Source organism: Carcharodon carcharias, chromosome 7, assembly GCF_017639515.1.
Source record: "Carcharodon carcharias isolate sCarCar2 chromosome 7, sCarCar2.pri, whole genome shotgun sequence".
NCBI classification, from domain to species: domain Eukaryota; kingdom Metazoa; phylum Chordata; class Chondrichthyes; order Lamniformes; family Lamnidae; genus Carcharodon; species Carcharodon carcharias.
The window spans coordinates 82,549,063-82,562,080 of NC_054473.1; the positions used below are offsets into that span (position 1 = coordinate 82,549,063).

General features: G+C 46.0%; 1 protein-coding gene across 1 annotated transcript in view; it reads left to right on the top strand.

Moving 5' to 3' along the window:
• The window catches only part of grm2a (glutamate receptor, metabotropic 2a), a 53,825-nt gene extending 41,755 nt beyond the window's left edge, over positions 1–12,070 (top strand). Inside the window, exons 2-5 of the mRNA XM_041191876.1 lie at positions 5,310–6,144; positions 7,718–8,781; positions 11,087–11,261; positions 11,997–12,070. Coding sequence (XP_041047810.1) covers positions 5,310–6,144; positions 7,718–8,781; positions 11,087–11,261; positions 11,997–12,070 — 2,148 coding nt within the window. The remainder of the gene's footprint in view (positions 1–5,309; positions 6,145–7,717; positions 8,782–11,086; positions 11,262–11,996) is intronic.
• The last annotated feature ends 948 nt before the right edge of the window (positions 12,071–13,018 follow it).

The following is a 13,018-nucleotide window of genomic DNA, read 5'->3' on the forward strand; positions in this document are numbered from 1 at the left end:
TGAAAGCTCCTTTTGGGGTGTCTCCCAAGACCAATGTTTGTTCTGTTTGAGTAGAGAATGCAGGGGGGCCAGCATTGCAGACAAATTGGGTAAGAACCACCCGTAATAGTTGATAATTCCTAGGAATGATTTGAGCTCTGAGACACTCTTTGGCACAGGTGCCTCTCTTATGCCCCTCACTTTCTCCTCAACCGGGTGGAGGCCCTGTGAATCTACCCGGTGACCCAAATAGATTACCTCCCTCGCTTGGAACATGCACTTTTCATTTTTTAAACGCACTCCAGCTTGGAAGAAACATTTTAAGATTTCTTCTAAGTTGCCAAATTCTCTTTTTCAGTGAATCCTGTCACCTATACATTGTCTAAATAGATTACAACCTGGGGCACTCCCTGCAGTAAGCTTTCCATTGTTCTCTGAAAGTTGACACAAGCTGAGGAGATACCGAAAGGCAAAACAAAAACAGAATTACCTGGAAAAACTCAGCAGGTCTGGCAGCATCGGCGGAGAAGAAAAGAGTTGACGTTTCGAGTCCTCATGACCCTTCGACAGAACTTGAGTTCGAGTCCAGGAAAGAGCTGAAATATAAGCTGGTTTAAGGTGTGTGTGTGGGGGGCGGAGAGATAGAGAGACAGAGAGGTGGAGGGGGTTGGTGTGGTTGTAGGGACAAACAAGCAGTGATAGAAGCAGATCATCAAAAGATGTCAACGACAATAGTACAATAGAACACATAGGTGTTAAAGTTAAAGTTGGTGATATTATCTAAACGAATGTGCTAATTAAGAATGGATGGTAGGGCACTCAAGGTATAGCTCTAGTGGGTTTTTTTTTATATAATGGAAATAGGTGGGAAAAGGAAAATCTTTATAATTTATTGGAAAAAAAAAGAAGGGGGAAACAGAAAGGGGGTGGGGATGGGGGAGGGAGCTCACGACCTAAAGTTGTTGAATTCAATATTCAGTCCGGAAGGCTGTAAAGTCCCTAGTCGGAAGATGAGGTGTTGTTCCTCCAGTTTGCGTTGGGCTTCACTGGAACAATGCAGCAAGCCAAGGACAGACATGTGGGCAAGAGAGCAGGGTGGAGTGTTAAAATGGCAAGCGACAGGGAGCTTTGGGTCATTCTTGCGGACAGACCGCAGGTGTTCTGCAAAGCGGTCGCCCAGTTTACGTTTGGTCTCTCCAATGTAGAGGAGACCACATTGGGAGCAACGAATGCAGTAGACTAAGTTGGGGGAAATGCAAGTGAAATGCTGCTTCACTTGAAAGGAGTGTTTGGGTCCTTGGACGGTGAGGAGAGAGGAAGTGAAGGGGCAGGTGTTGCATCTTTTGCGTGGGCATGGGGTTGTGCCATAGGAGGGGGTTGAGGAGTAGGGGGTGATGGAGGAGTGGACCAGGGTGTCCCGGAGGGAGCGATCCCTACGGAATGCCGATAAGTGGGGTGAAGGGAAGATGTGTTTGGTAGTGGCATCATGCTGGAGTTGGCGGAAATGGCGGAGGATGATCCTTTGAATGCGGAGGCTGGTGGGGTGATAAGTGAGGACAAGGGGGACCCTATCATGTTTCTGGGAGGGAGGAGAAGGAGTGAGGGCGGATGCGCGGGAGATGGGCCGGACACGGTTGAGGGCCCTGTCAACGACCGTGGGTGGAAAACCTCGGTTAAGGAAGAAGGAGGACATGTCAGAGGTTTTCCACCCACGGTCGTTGACAGGGCCCTCAACCGTGTCCGGCCCATCTCCCGCGCATCCGCCCTCACTCCTTCTCCTCCCTCCCAGAAACATGATAGGGTCCCCCTTGTCCTCACTTATCACCCCACCAGCCTCCGCATTCAAAGGATCATCCTCCGCCATTTCCGCCAACTCCAGCATGATGCCACTACCAAACACATCTTCCCTTCACCCCACTTATCGGCATTCCGTAGGGATCGCTCCCTCCGGGACACCCTGGTCCACTCCTCCATCACCCCCTACTCCTCAACCCCCTCCTATGGCACAACCCCATGCATACACAAAACATGCAACACCTGCCCTTCACTTCCTCTCTCCTCACCGTCCAAGGGCCCATATACTCCTTTCAAGTGAAGCAGTGTTTCACTTGCATTTCCCCCAACTTAGTCTACTGCATTCGTTGCTCCCAATGTGGTCTCCTCTACATTGGAGAGACCAACCGTAAACTGGGCGACCGCTTTGCAGAACACCTGCGGTCTGTCCGCAAGAATGACCCAAAGCTCCCTGTCGCTTGCCATTTTAACACTCCACCCTGCTCTCTTGCCCACATGTCTGTCCTTGGCTTGCTGCATTGTTCCAGTGAAGCCCAACGCAAACTGGAGGAACAACACCTCATCTTCCGACTAGGGACTTTACAGCCTTCCGGACTGAATATTGAATTCAACAACTTTAGGTCGTGAGCTCCCTCCCCCATCCCCACCCCGTTTCTGTTTCCCCCTTCTTTTTTTTTTCCAATAAATTATAAAGATTTTCCTTTTCCCACCTATTTCCATTATATAAAAAAAAACCCACTAGAGCTATACCTTGAGTGCCCTACCATCCATTCTTAATTAGCACATTCGTTTAGATAATATCACCAACTTTAACTTTAACACCTATGTGTTCTATTGTACTATTGTCGTTGACATCTTTTGATGATCTGCTTCTATCACTGCTTGTTTGTCCCTACAACCACACCAACCCCCTCCACCTCTCTGTCTCTCTATCTCTCCGCCCCCCACACACACACCTTAAACCAGCTTATATTTCAGCTCTTTCCTGGACTCGAACTCAAGTTCTGTCGAAGGGTCATGAGGACTCGAAACGTCAACTCTTTTCTTCTCCGCCGATGCTGCCAGACCTGCTGAGTTTTTCCAGGTAATTCTGTTTTTGTTTTGGATTTCCAGCATCCGCAGTTTTTTTGTTTTTACCGAAAGGCAATTGTGTATATTGGTACAACCCTTTGTGGGTATTAATTGTGACAAATTCCTGGGAGGCATTATCTAAATATGGTCGCTGAGAAGCATGACTCATATCAAGCTTTGTGTAGGTGGTTCCACCTGCCAGATTGGCATTTGGTCTTTGATTTTTGGTATGGGGTGTCTGTCTAGCTCAGCTACTTTATTAACCATCAATTTATAGTCTCCACAACTTCGGATACTTTGGTTGGGTTTAAGGATGGGGTCTATGAGTGCTGCCCATTCTGAGAACTGCACAGGTTGTATAATGCCCAGTTTCTCTAAGCTGTCCAATTTGGTGTCAACCTTTTCTCGCAATGCATAAGATACTGGTCTTGCCTTCATGAATCAGGGGGTTGTCTCTGGATCCACATGAGTTTTTGCTTGTAGCCTCTGGATCTTCCCAGGTTCATCTTAAAGACTGTGGCATATTTCGTAGTAACTCTGGTAACCCATTTACTCTCAACTGGAAAATTTCGGACCATTCTAACTTAATCTCCTTTAGCCAGTTTCGCCCAGGAGGCTTAGCCCCTTGCCTGCTATCACCAACAAGGGTAGCTTTACCGATTGGCTTCCATAATGGACAGTTACTCTGCTTATGCTTCTCAGCAGAGTCTTGCATTTTTGCACCCTTTTTGGCTGGGTCTACATGTCCGATATGGAGGATGGAGTCATCTTGCACCCCCTGTTTGGCTTTTGAATCCCTTACGGTGCTTTCCATGGCCAGTGCTAACTCTAGCACCTTCTTAAAATCCAAATTTGTTTTGGACAATAATCTCTTCTGAATCGTGTCCTCATCCACACCGCACACTAAATGATCTCTGAGCATGTCATTTAGAGATATACCAATCTCACAATGTCCCATTAACTGCTTCAAGCTTGCCACATAACAAGCATGGGTCTCTATTTGAACCATTGCATCATTACCGAAGCCTTTGGCTGGTAATGACCCTTCACACGGTCAACCAATTCATCAAAATATTTTGAATCTGGGGCACTGGGTGCCGTTAAACTTAGAATCAAGCTATAGGCTTTATTCTCTAAGAGGATTGCTCACCTCTTCACTTCCCCATAATCTCGCTCTCTTGGAAAAAGAACATTAGGCGTTCAATATAATGAGACTAATCGTCCGTGGCTGGATCAAAAGGATCAATTTCCAAATTGCGGCATTCGGGAAGGGAATTACTTCTTTGATTTGAACAGAACTTCTAATTACAATTACTGTGTGAGGTACAGCCCGATTGCACTTCTCTTGATTTCTTCCATTATTTTATTGTCAGCAACAGTTTGTTGTATCCTCACTTCATCATCACTTTATCCTCATCACCAGTTTGTTGGATCTTGTGGATCCTTGTTGCATGCTTGTTGTGGGATGGCCAGGTTGGTACTATAGATAGAGTTGATCAGCAGACACTTCTTAGGTGGAAAACATTCTGTTTATTTACAAAGGTACTCAGCAGCATATGTGCTTTCACTTCAAACCCTATTTCTACACTACTGATGGCTAACCACAGAGGTAGCCCACACTACTCTTCTATTGGTTACTCAAGATCATGTGATCTTCCGTTATAACATTCTTCTTAAAGGTATATTACACATTAGGTAAAGCCATAGTTACCACAGTACATAACAAACCACATTTGATAGTCTTCACTAGCTTAGTAGTTCCAACAGAACAGTAAAGGCTCAATGATAGCTCCAGATTCGTCAACTCCAATTGTACCATCATTAACAGGATGAAGATCCAGTAGTCCTTGTAGGTGCTGGGGAACAACTGGAGATTCCAAGACTGAGACTGATAGATGTTTGTTGGGGAAGGGTATCAGGAATATGGAACAACAGTAGGAAAGTGGAGCTGAGGTCCAGATCAGACATGATCTAATTCAATATTGGAGCAGGACATGGAGCTGAATGGTAAACTCCTGTTCCTAATGTTCCTTGTTTTTGGGTGGGGTGAGGGCCTCTATTATTAATGTAGATCTATAGGCAGTGGTGTGACAGCCCACTCTGTATCTTTGTTAGCAGCTGACACTTGACCCCTCAGTTTTATAACTGGCAGAAACACTCCCTGTTTTGAGACAGGTTCCACTGCCAGAGTGAGGTCTCAAACTGGGGTTGTCAAGTCCAATACAAGGTAAGAGCTGAGGAAGAGCAACAGTCAGGGTTTGGGTTGTGATAGGCAGATTTTACTGGGAATCTTATTGACTTATCCTCCAAATCAGGAGCGATTGGGAGAAGCAGGCTTTTGGAGTGTGGTTTATATTTTAGGAATTCCTGCACAGCACATTGGGCAATCAGGCAGTGAGTAGCTCTAGTCCAAGGCCTTCCCCAACAGGACGGTGTTCTAACACTCTTCTTTGGATTGTTCCCAGGTGGCCAACTTGCTCCGCTTGTTCCAGATCCCACAGATCAGCTATGCCTCAACCAGTGCCAAGCTGAGTGATAAATCACGCTATGATTACTTCGCCCGGACTGTACCTCCAGATTTCTACCAAGCGAAAGCCATGTCTGACATCCTGCGCTTCTTCAACTGGACATATGTCTCCACCGTGGCATCTGAGGGTGACTACGGCGAGACGGGCATCGAGGCCTTTGAGCAGGAAGCTCGTTCCAGGAACATCTGCATCGCCACCTCGGAGAAGGTGGGTCGCTCCATGAACCAGAAGACATACGACGGGGTCATCAAAGCTCTGATGCAGAAGCCCAACGCCAAAGTGGTGGTCCTGTTCACAAAGAGCGAGGATGCTCGGGAGCTGCTAGCCGCTGCCCGTAGGCTCAATGTGTCCTTCATGTGGGTGGCCAGCGATGGCTGGGGTGCACTGGAGAATGTGGTCAAGGGCAACGAGCAGGCAGCCAACGGGGCGATAACTATCGAACTGGCAGCCCATGACATTGAGGAGTTTACAACCTATTTCATCAACCTCAGCGCTTACAATAACACCAGGAATTCCTGGTTTAGGGAGTTCTGGGAACAGAAGTTTCATTGCAGCTTAAGGACACTTGACTGTGGCAGGAACTCCCTCAAAATGAAGTTTGAGCAGGAGACAAAGATCATGTTTGTGCTGAATGCGGTATACGCCATGGCCCATGCCCTCCACAACATGCAACGGGCACTCTGTCCCAACACCACCAAGCTCTGCGACAACATGAGGCCCATGAATGGGAAGAAGTTTTACAAGGATTACATCATAAAAGTTCACTTTGATGGTAAATAAATTCTTCATTGTTGCTTCATTTCAGTAAAGAAAAAGACTTGCATTTCCGTCATGCCTTTCATGATCTCAGGACATCCCCGAAGCATTTTATTCGCAATTAAGGCCAACTGAAGTGTAGTCACTATTATAATGTCGAAATGCAACAGCCAATTTGCACATAGCAAGGTCCCATGAACAGCAAACAGTTAAATGATTCAATATTCTGTGCAGTGGTGTTTGCAGGATAAATATTACATAAGAACATACAAATTAGGAGCAGAAGTAGGCCACTCGGCCCCTCGAGTCTGCTCTACCATTCAATAAGGTTATGGTTGATCTGATTTTGACCTCACCTCTGCATTCCTGCCTACCCCCAATAACCTTTAACTCCCTTGTCAATCAAGAATCTATCTAACTCAGTCTTAAAAATAGTCAGTGACCAGGGCAGAGGGAGAACTCCCTTGCTCTTCTTCAATCTAGTGCCCTGGAACCTTTCATGCCTTAGTTTAACCTCTCTTCCAAAAGATGGTACATCTGACAGTGCAGCTATCCCTCAGTACTGCACTAGAGTGTCCTCAATGTTTCACTGGACATGTTCTGGTCATGCCGATCCTATTGACTCATTTTCTGTACTTTCTTGTTAACATTTGTGGGCCTCAGCACTGAATGTTAACTATGAAGCTGGATTTATTTAGGCAGTGGATTGGGCCTGGTTCACACTGATGCAGAAAGACTGAGCAAGGCCCCTGAATGGGACAGGAAATCAATCAGGAGAGAGCTGGACGTGATAACAGTGACCCCCTGAGCAGTTCACTTGGTAAATTCAGGGTAACCAAACGTCCTGGATTTTCAGGCACTGTCCCGTAATTTACCTTTCCTTCCCACATCCTGAGTCAGGCCACCCCGGGACGCATATTGCCCCAGATTTCATCTGCTGAGGTGGGATATGTGGCTGCACACACATCAGCCGTGGCAGGTTAGTGGCTTGTGTTCCAGTGGGAATCTGGGAAGAGGGCAACAAGCTGGAAGAATCAAAGCCAGCCTAGGTCAAGGGCAGACTGCCCTACCCACTCTGCTCTCAGAGGTTTGGCAGCAGCCCCTCTGCTGTCAAACTCTCACCAGCACCCCTCCCCCTGCAAAGTGTCCCTTAATTCACTCTCCAAGAGTTGGTCACCCTGCTGCTCACTATGGTACTGAGCCATATAGGTCACAAGCAAAGACCCCCGATTTGATCCCAGCTCTGTGTTGAGGAAACTGATATCAGCAGATGGCACTTTGGACATGACAATTTGCCTCAGTGCCCTAGGGTTAGTGAAGAGACAATCAGACAGTGCTTGTCCTCTTGATTGTATAGCCAAATGGTGAAAGATAGAACTGGAATCTCGTTCTTTATTTGCTTTTATTTACAGAGAGACACTGCATACCGATTACCACCAATGGGTGGATGGTGTGCTGAATTTAGACCTTGATAAGGCAAGAATCCCATTAACTACAGTCTGATCCCATGTTTGGGCTAGTCTGACCCTGTTATCTCACTGCATTAATTTACCTGAGACCATGCCAATCCTGTTCTCTTGTCTCCCCAGCTCCTTTTCAACCTCACGATACAAAGAGTGAAATCCGATTTGATACATTTGGAGATGGAATTGGCCGTTATAATATCCTTAATTTCCAGTTGAAAGGTGGGAGATACTCCTATGAGAAGGTTGGCTACTGGGGAGAAGATCTCACATTGAACACCAGCTTGATTCCCTGGGCCAAGTCATCCATCCCCACATCACAATGCAGTGACCCCTGCGCCAAGAATGAAGCCAAGAGTATGCAGCGCGGAGATGTCTGCTGCTGGCTCTGCATTGCCTGTCATCCTTATGAGTTTCTCTATGATGAGTTCACTTGCATGGATTGTGGGCCTGGAAGGTGGCCCACTGAGGATCTCAGCAGCTGCTATGAGCTTCCAGAAGAATATATCAAATGGGAGGATGCTTGGGCCATTGGGCCCATCACCATTTCCTGCCTCGGCTTTATCTCAACCCTCTGCGTGTTTGGAATCTTTGTTAAAAATAATAACACTCCAGTGGTGAAGGCATCAGGACGAGAGCTCTGTTACATCCTTCTCATTGGGGTCCTGATGTGTTATAGCATGACCCTGATCTTCATTGCAAAACCCTCGACCACGGTATGTACCTTACGTCGTTTAGGATTGGGGTCCTCCTTTGCAGTTTGCTACTCGGCCCTCCTCACCAAGACGAACCGCATCGCCAGAATCTTCAACGGCGTAAAAGATGGCACGCAGAGACCACGGTGCATCAGCCCAACTTCCCAGGTGGTGATCTGCTTGGCACTGATCTCTTGCCAATTAATTGTCGTCATCGTGTGGCTTGTGGTGGAAACGCCTGGCACCAGAAAGGAAACCACGCCCGAGAAGCGGGACATTGTCACTCTCAAGTGCAACACCAAGGAATCCAGCATGCTCACCTCGTTGACGTACACTGTGGTTCTCATTGTGCTCTGCACTGTGTACGCCTTTAAAACCAGGAAGTGCCCTGAGAATTTCAATGAGGCCAAGTTCATTGGGTTCACCATGTATACCACATGTATAATCTGGCTGGCCTTCCTGCCAATCTTCTACGTCACCTCCAGCGACTATAGGGTAAGCAACACACCAAAGTCTTTATTCTAACAATGAGGAACTAAACTTAAACTGGCCCTAACCTCTGATTACTGAGCGCTTACTTACCAGTTGCCTCAAACCTTGGAGACATTTCTCATTTTTACCCCATTGTTCCTGAATGCCAATCTCAGCCCACTTGCTTTCTGATTTTCCATGGAATATTTAATCCTTTATAAATCCTGATGATCCCCAAAACACGGCTCACCAGCAATTCCGCCAATCACTTGCCCCTGCCCTGGTGTCTCTTTAGTTTTCTGTATCCTGTACTCTCCTTGGGATTCAACCTGGTCCCATTTGATTTTGCTTTGAATCTGTGTGCCTAGTAGAGATAAGGCTTGTTTGTGTGGGAAAATGGAACAGCTTCGGTTTCCAGGTGCCTAGTGTGAGCATCAAGCACTCATATCACAGTATCAAACAGTGGGTATTCGAGTAAAGCTTCCTCCATTTCACCTTCCAATGCACCTCAGCCCCCACCTCAGAGGAATTACATAATATTTATAGCTTAAAACACAGAAACATGCCACTCAGCCCAGTTTTATACTGGAGTTTCTGCTCACAAACCCCCTTTCACTTTACTTCATGTACCTCCATCAGAATATTCTTTCTCTCCCTCTCCCCATGAACTTACCCAGCTTCCCCTTAACTGCATCTAAGAGCAACCATACTGCACAGTGTGACAATTTTTCCCATTTAACACACCTCCATCCTATAGCTTCTCTGAGCACATTTGCCAAGCAGTGCAAAGATGGTTTTGTGATGTGCTCCATGCCCATCAAGAATTGGTTTGAGACTGTCCAAAATCATCTCCCAAAGGGCCCTTACATCAGCAGGCACAGGAGAATTTCATTCCATCTGTCCGAACCCGAGTCTCATAGCACTGCTACATACAGGGATCCCAGCCACTGGTTTAATTCTGCTAGATCTCACCTACATTTCCTGCTAGTGATTGTAGTGATGCCTTACCCACTCCTGATTCTATTTCCATTGGCTTCTCCTCACTTTGGGAATCTCACAGGTTTGCCCGCTCACTGGGTTAAAATCAGCCTTGATTGCTTCTCTACTCATGCCCACACCCCAGCCCGTCCTCCAATTTTGAAACTTATCACTCACCCCCAGTTATCACTCACTTCGCTCTTATTTACCCTCATCATCAGCTATGGATTGGCTTGAATTTGACCATTCTTCTAGTCATGTATGACCCTGTGACCTCCACTACCCTCTCCCCAAATATGATCCTGTGACCTCTAGCCTCTCCCCATGTATGAATCTACAGGATCACCTGTTCCCTTCCTATCTTCCCCATCAAGAATTGCCCTCTGCCCCTCCCTATGTGTGATCATTTCTGCTCATGTTCACCATATCTCCCACATATCCATGAGATAAATGACATTGGCAAACTTTGAAAAGCTTAAGCATCTTTAAGAAATGTTCCTTTAAAATGGAACCGTAATCTTCTACCGTGTTAATCATCAAACAGCCATCTCCTACATAACAGGTCACAATGAGTCAGGTTGAGCCCTGTAAAAAAACAGTGCTAATTGACATCCTGTTGGATTTGTATAACTATAACTAATTATTTTCTTTTTTTCTTATTCATATATGACTATTTAATAATATATGTTGCTGATGAACTATTCATTTTGGGTGTAATGGTTAGCGAAGGCAGCAGTTGTCTTGGTTTAAGTGTCACTGAGTCATTCATTGGGTCTGTGATTTCACCTTGAAAGGAAAGTCCTGAAAATTATCTATTTCTGCTAATTTATACTTGGGGAGTAAAGCAACGTTAGCAAGGTTGACATTTATTGCCCTTTGCTAGCTGCCCTGAGAAAATGGAATTTATTTTAGGTTTGAGACATCTTAGCAGCTTGAGCCACTGGAGTTTCATACAGTTCACATACAACACCTCTCATATCACCAGGCCATTCCAAAGTCTTCCGCAGCCAATGAATTGCTTTAGAAGTGCAGGCACTATTGTTTTTTAGGTCATACACCAGCCAGTTCAGTGCACAGTAGGATCCCACATACAACAAATGAAATAAATGATCAGTTAAACCAGTCATGCTGGTGTTGCTTGAGATTTAATGTTGAGAGCTCTGCACTTTTCTTTGGGAAAGCGACAAGGCATCGTTTCCATTGCCATGAATAGGAAGACTGGCTCTAGTTGAGTCTTTAACCTGTAATGAGGAGAAACACCTGGGCTTCAGTGAGCAGCAGTGTCTGAAGGAGGTCCTTATTTTAATCTGACAGTTTCTCTCTCTGTCTCTCTCTCTCTCTCTCCTCGCAGGTCCAGACGACCACCATGTGTATCTCCGTTAGTCTGAGTGGCTCTGTTGTGCTGGGCTGTCTGTTCGCCCCCAAAGTCCACATCATCCTCTTCCAGCCTCAGAAAAATGTGGTTACCCATCGGGTGGCGACTAGTCGTTTCAGCGTGACTGGGTCAGGGGCTGTCCACTCGCATGGTGCGTATCTCCCTCCACCCAGGCTGAAATTTGAGGATTTCCCCCTATCACGGGGAGGGTCAACCTGCCCACAACTCCTCTGCTCGTCACTCCCTCTATATTTGCTTAATAAATAATTTACATTTGCACAAATGACCTGAAATGCTTGTATTGGGAGAGTTTTCACCCTGCACCTGTAACTTCTTCCCTTCCTCTCCCCATGATACTAACTTATGTCGGGGAATGGTTCCTTTGGGTGTCAGTCTCAGCCCCCTGAGCCCTGGGGCCTCACACCGCATTGGCTATTCTTACCAAACGGCAAGCTATTTAAACACATGCATTGGGGGCACAGCAAACAAGCCTGAACCCCTCCTTTCATGAGCCTAGCAAGACGACACTGAGGACAAGCATGGGTCCCTTATCACCACACATGTCCAACTTGTGTACAGGTACAGGGCCTGCTGTGAGAGCTTGTGGACCCCAAGTGTTTCCATCTGTCTATCTACAAGAGATGATGGGCACACTGCAAACAATGCATTGTGGATGGGTGCACTTTTGCTGATGGCCAATGCTGAGAAAGAGGTCCTGCCACCAACATGAAGCTGCCAAGTAACTTGGTGGGTTGTTGTTGTTTTTGGCATCATCACCTGTTGCCAAGCTGCTGTAACCATTGGTTGTCATGGTGATGCATACCAGCCCACAGGAGGTGTCACTGAAACAACAGCGCTGAGCTAAACTTGGAATTTCTCTTTGCAGGTTCCGCTGTGCATTACGTGCCAACTGTATGTAATGGACGAGAGATAGTGGACTCCACAACATCGTCACTATGAGGACTGGATGTAGGCCTGCCTTCCTGCCACTAACCTCAACCCCGCTAACCCCCCAACCCCCTCCACCTCGACTCCTTCAGAGAAGTGTATAAAGTAAAAGTCTTCAAGTGACAAAACTGGTTATTATGTTATATGTATAAAAGGTTTTTAATAAGTAGACTTCTTGTGAATTAGTATGTGCTATTGTAATTAATGTAAATAAAGTGATTTTTTTAATGAATATTGTAACCTAGTCACTGTTAACTACTCCTAGATTAGTACCAGGTCAGTGGAGTCATTAGGACAAACTATTATCAAGTAGATCCCTAAAATGTATGAAATTCTGGCAGCTAAGAGGTTCCTAGTGACTCCCTGATGTCAAAGTTTGTTGTCTGTATTTTACTTTTTAAAAAAATTACCTCCCCCCTCCCCCTCCCCTCACCCCGTCCCACTCCTCTGGCTCTGTCTCCTGAGGATGCTGACCATGGTCACTGGTTTATAATGACCAAATTTACCAAATTTTCCCACACTCCTTTCCCACTGGCTTCCCAGTACATAATGGCAGCAGTAGGAAAGAGCTTGGAAAGTCTAACCATGATGAGTCACATTCTCTCTTTATCACATGGGGTTGTAGGATTTTACCTGTTTAAAGTGATGAATGGTTTTGATAGTGTAGCTAGAGAGAAACTGTTTCCATCGGCAGGAGTGTTTGTAATCAAAGGTCAAAGATCTAAGATAATTAGCAAAGGAGCCAATGGGGAGATGAGGAGAAAGTTGCTCTGCTCAAGAATTCACTGTCTGAATGGGTGTCGGGAGAGGATTCAACTAACTTTCAAAAGGGAAATAGGTAGCTACATTGAAAAGGGAAAAGAATTGAAAGTCTATGAGAAAGGAGCAGGGGAATGGGATTAATTGGATAGCAAACACAGACAAATGTGATGGGCTGAATGGTCTCTATGCTGGGTGGTT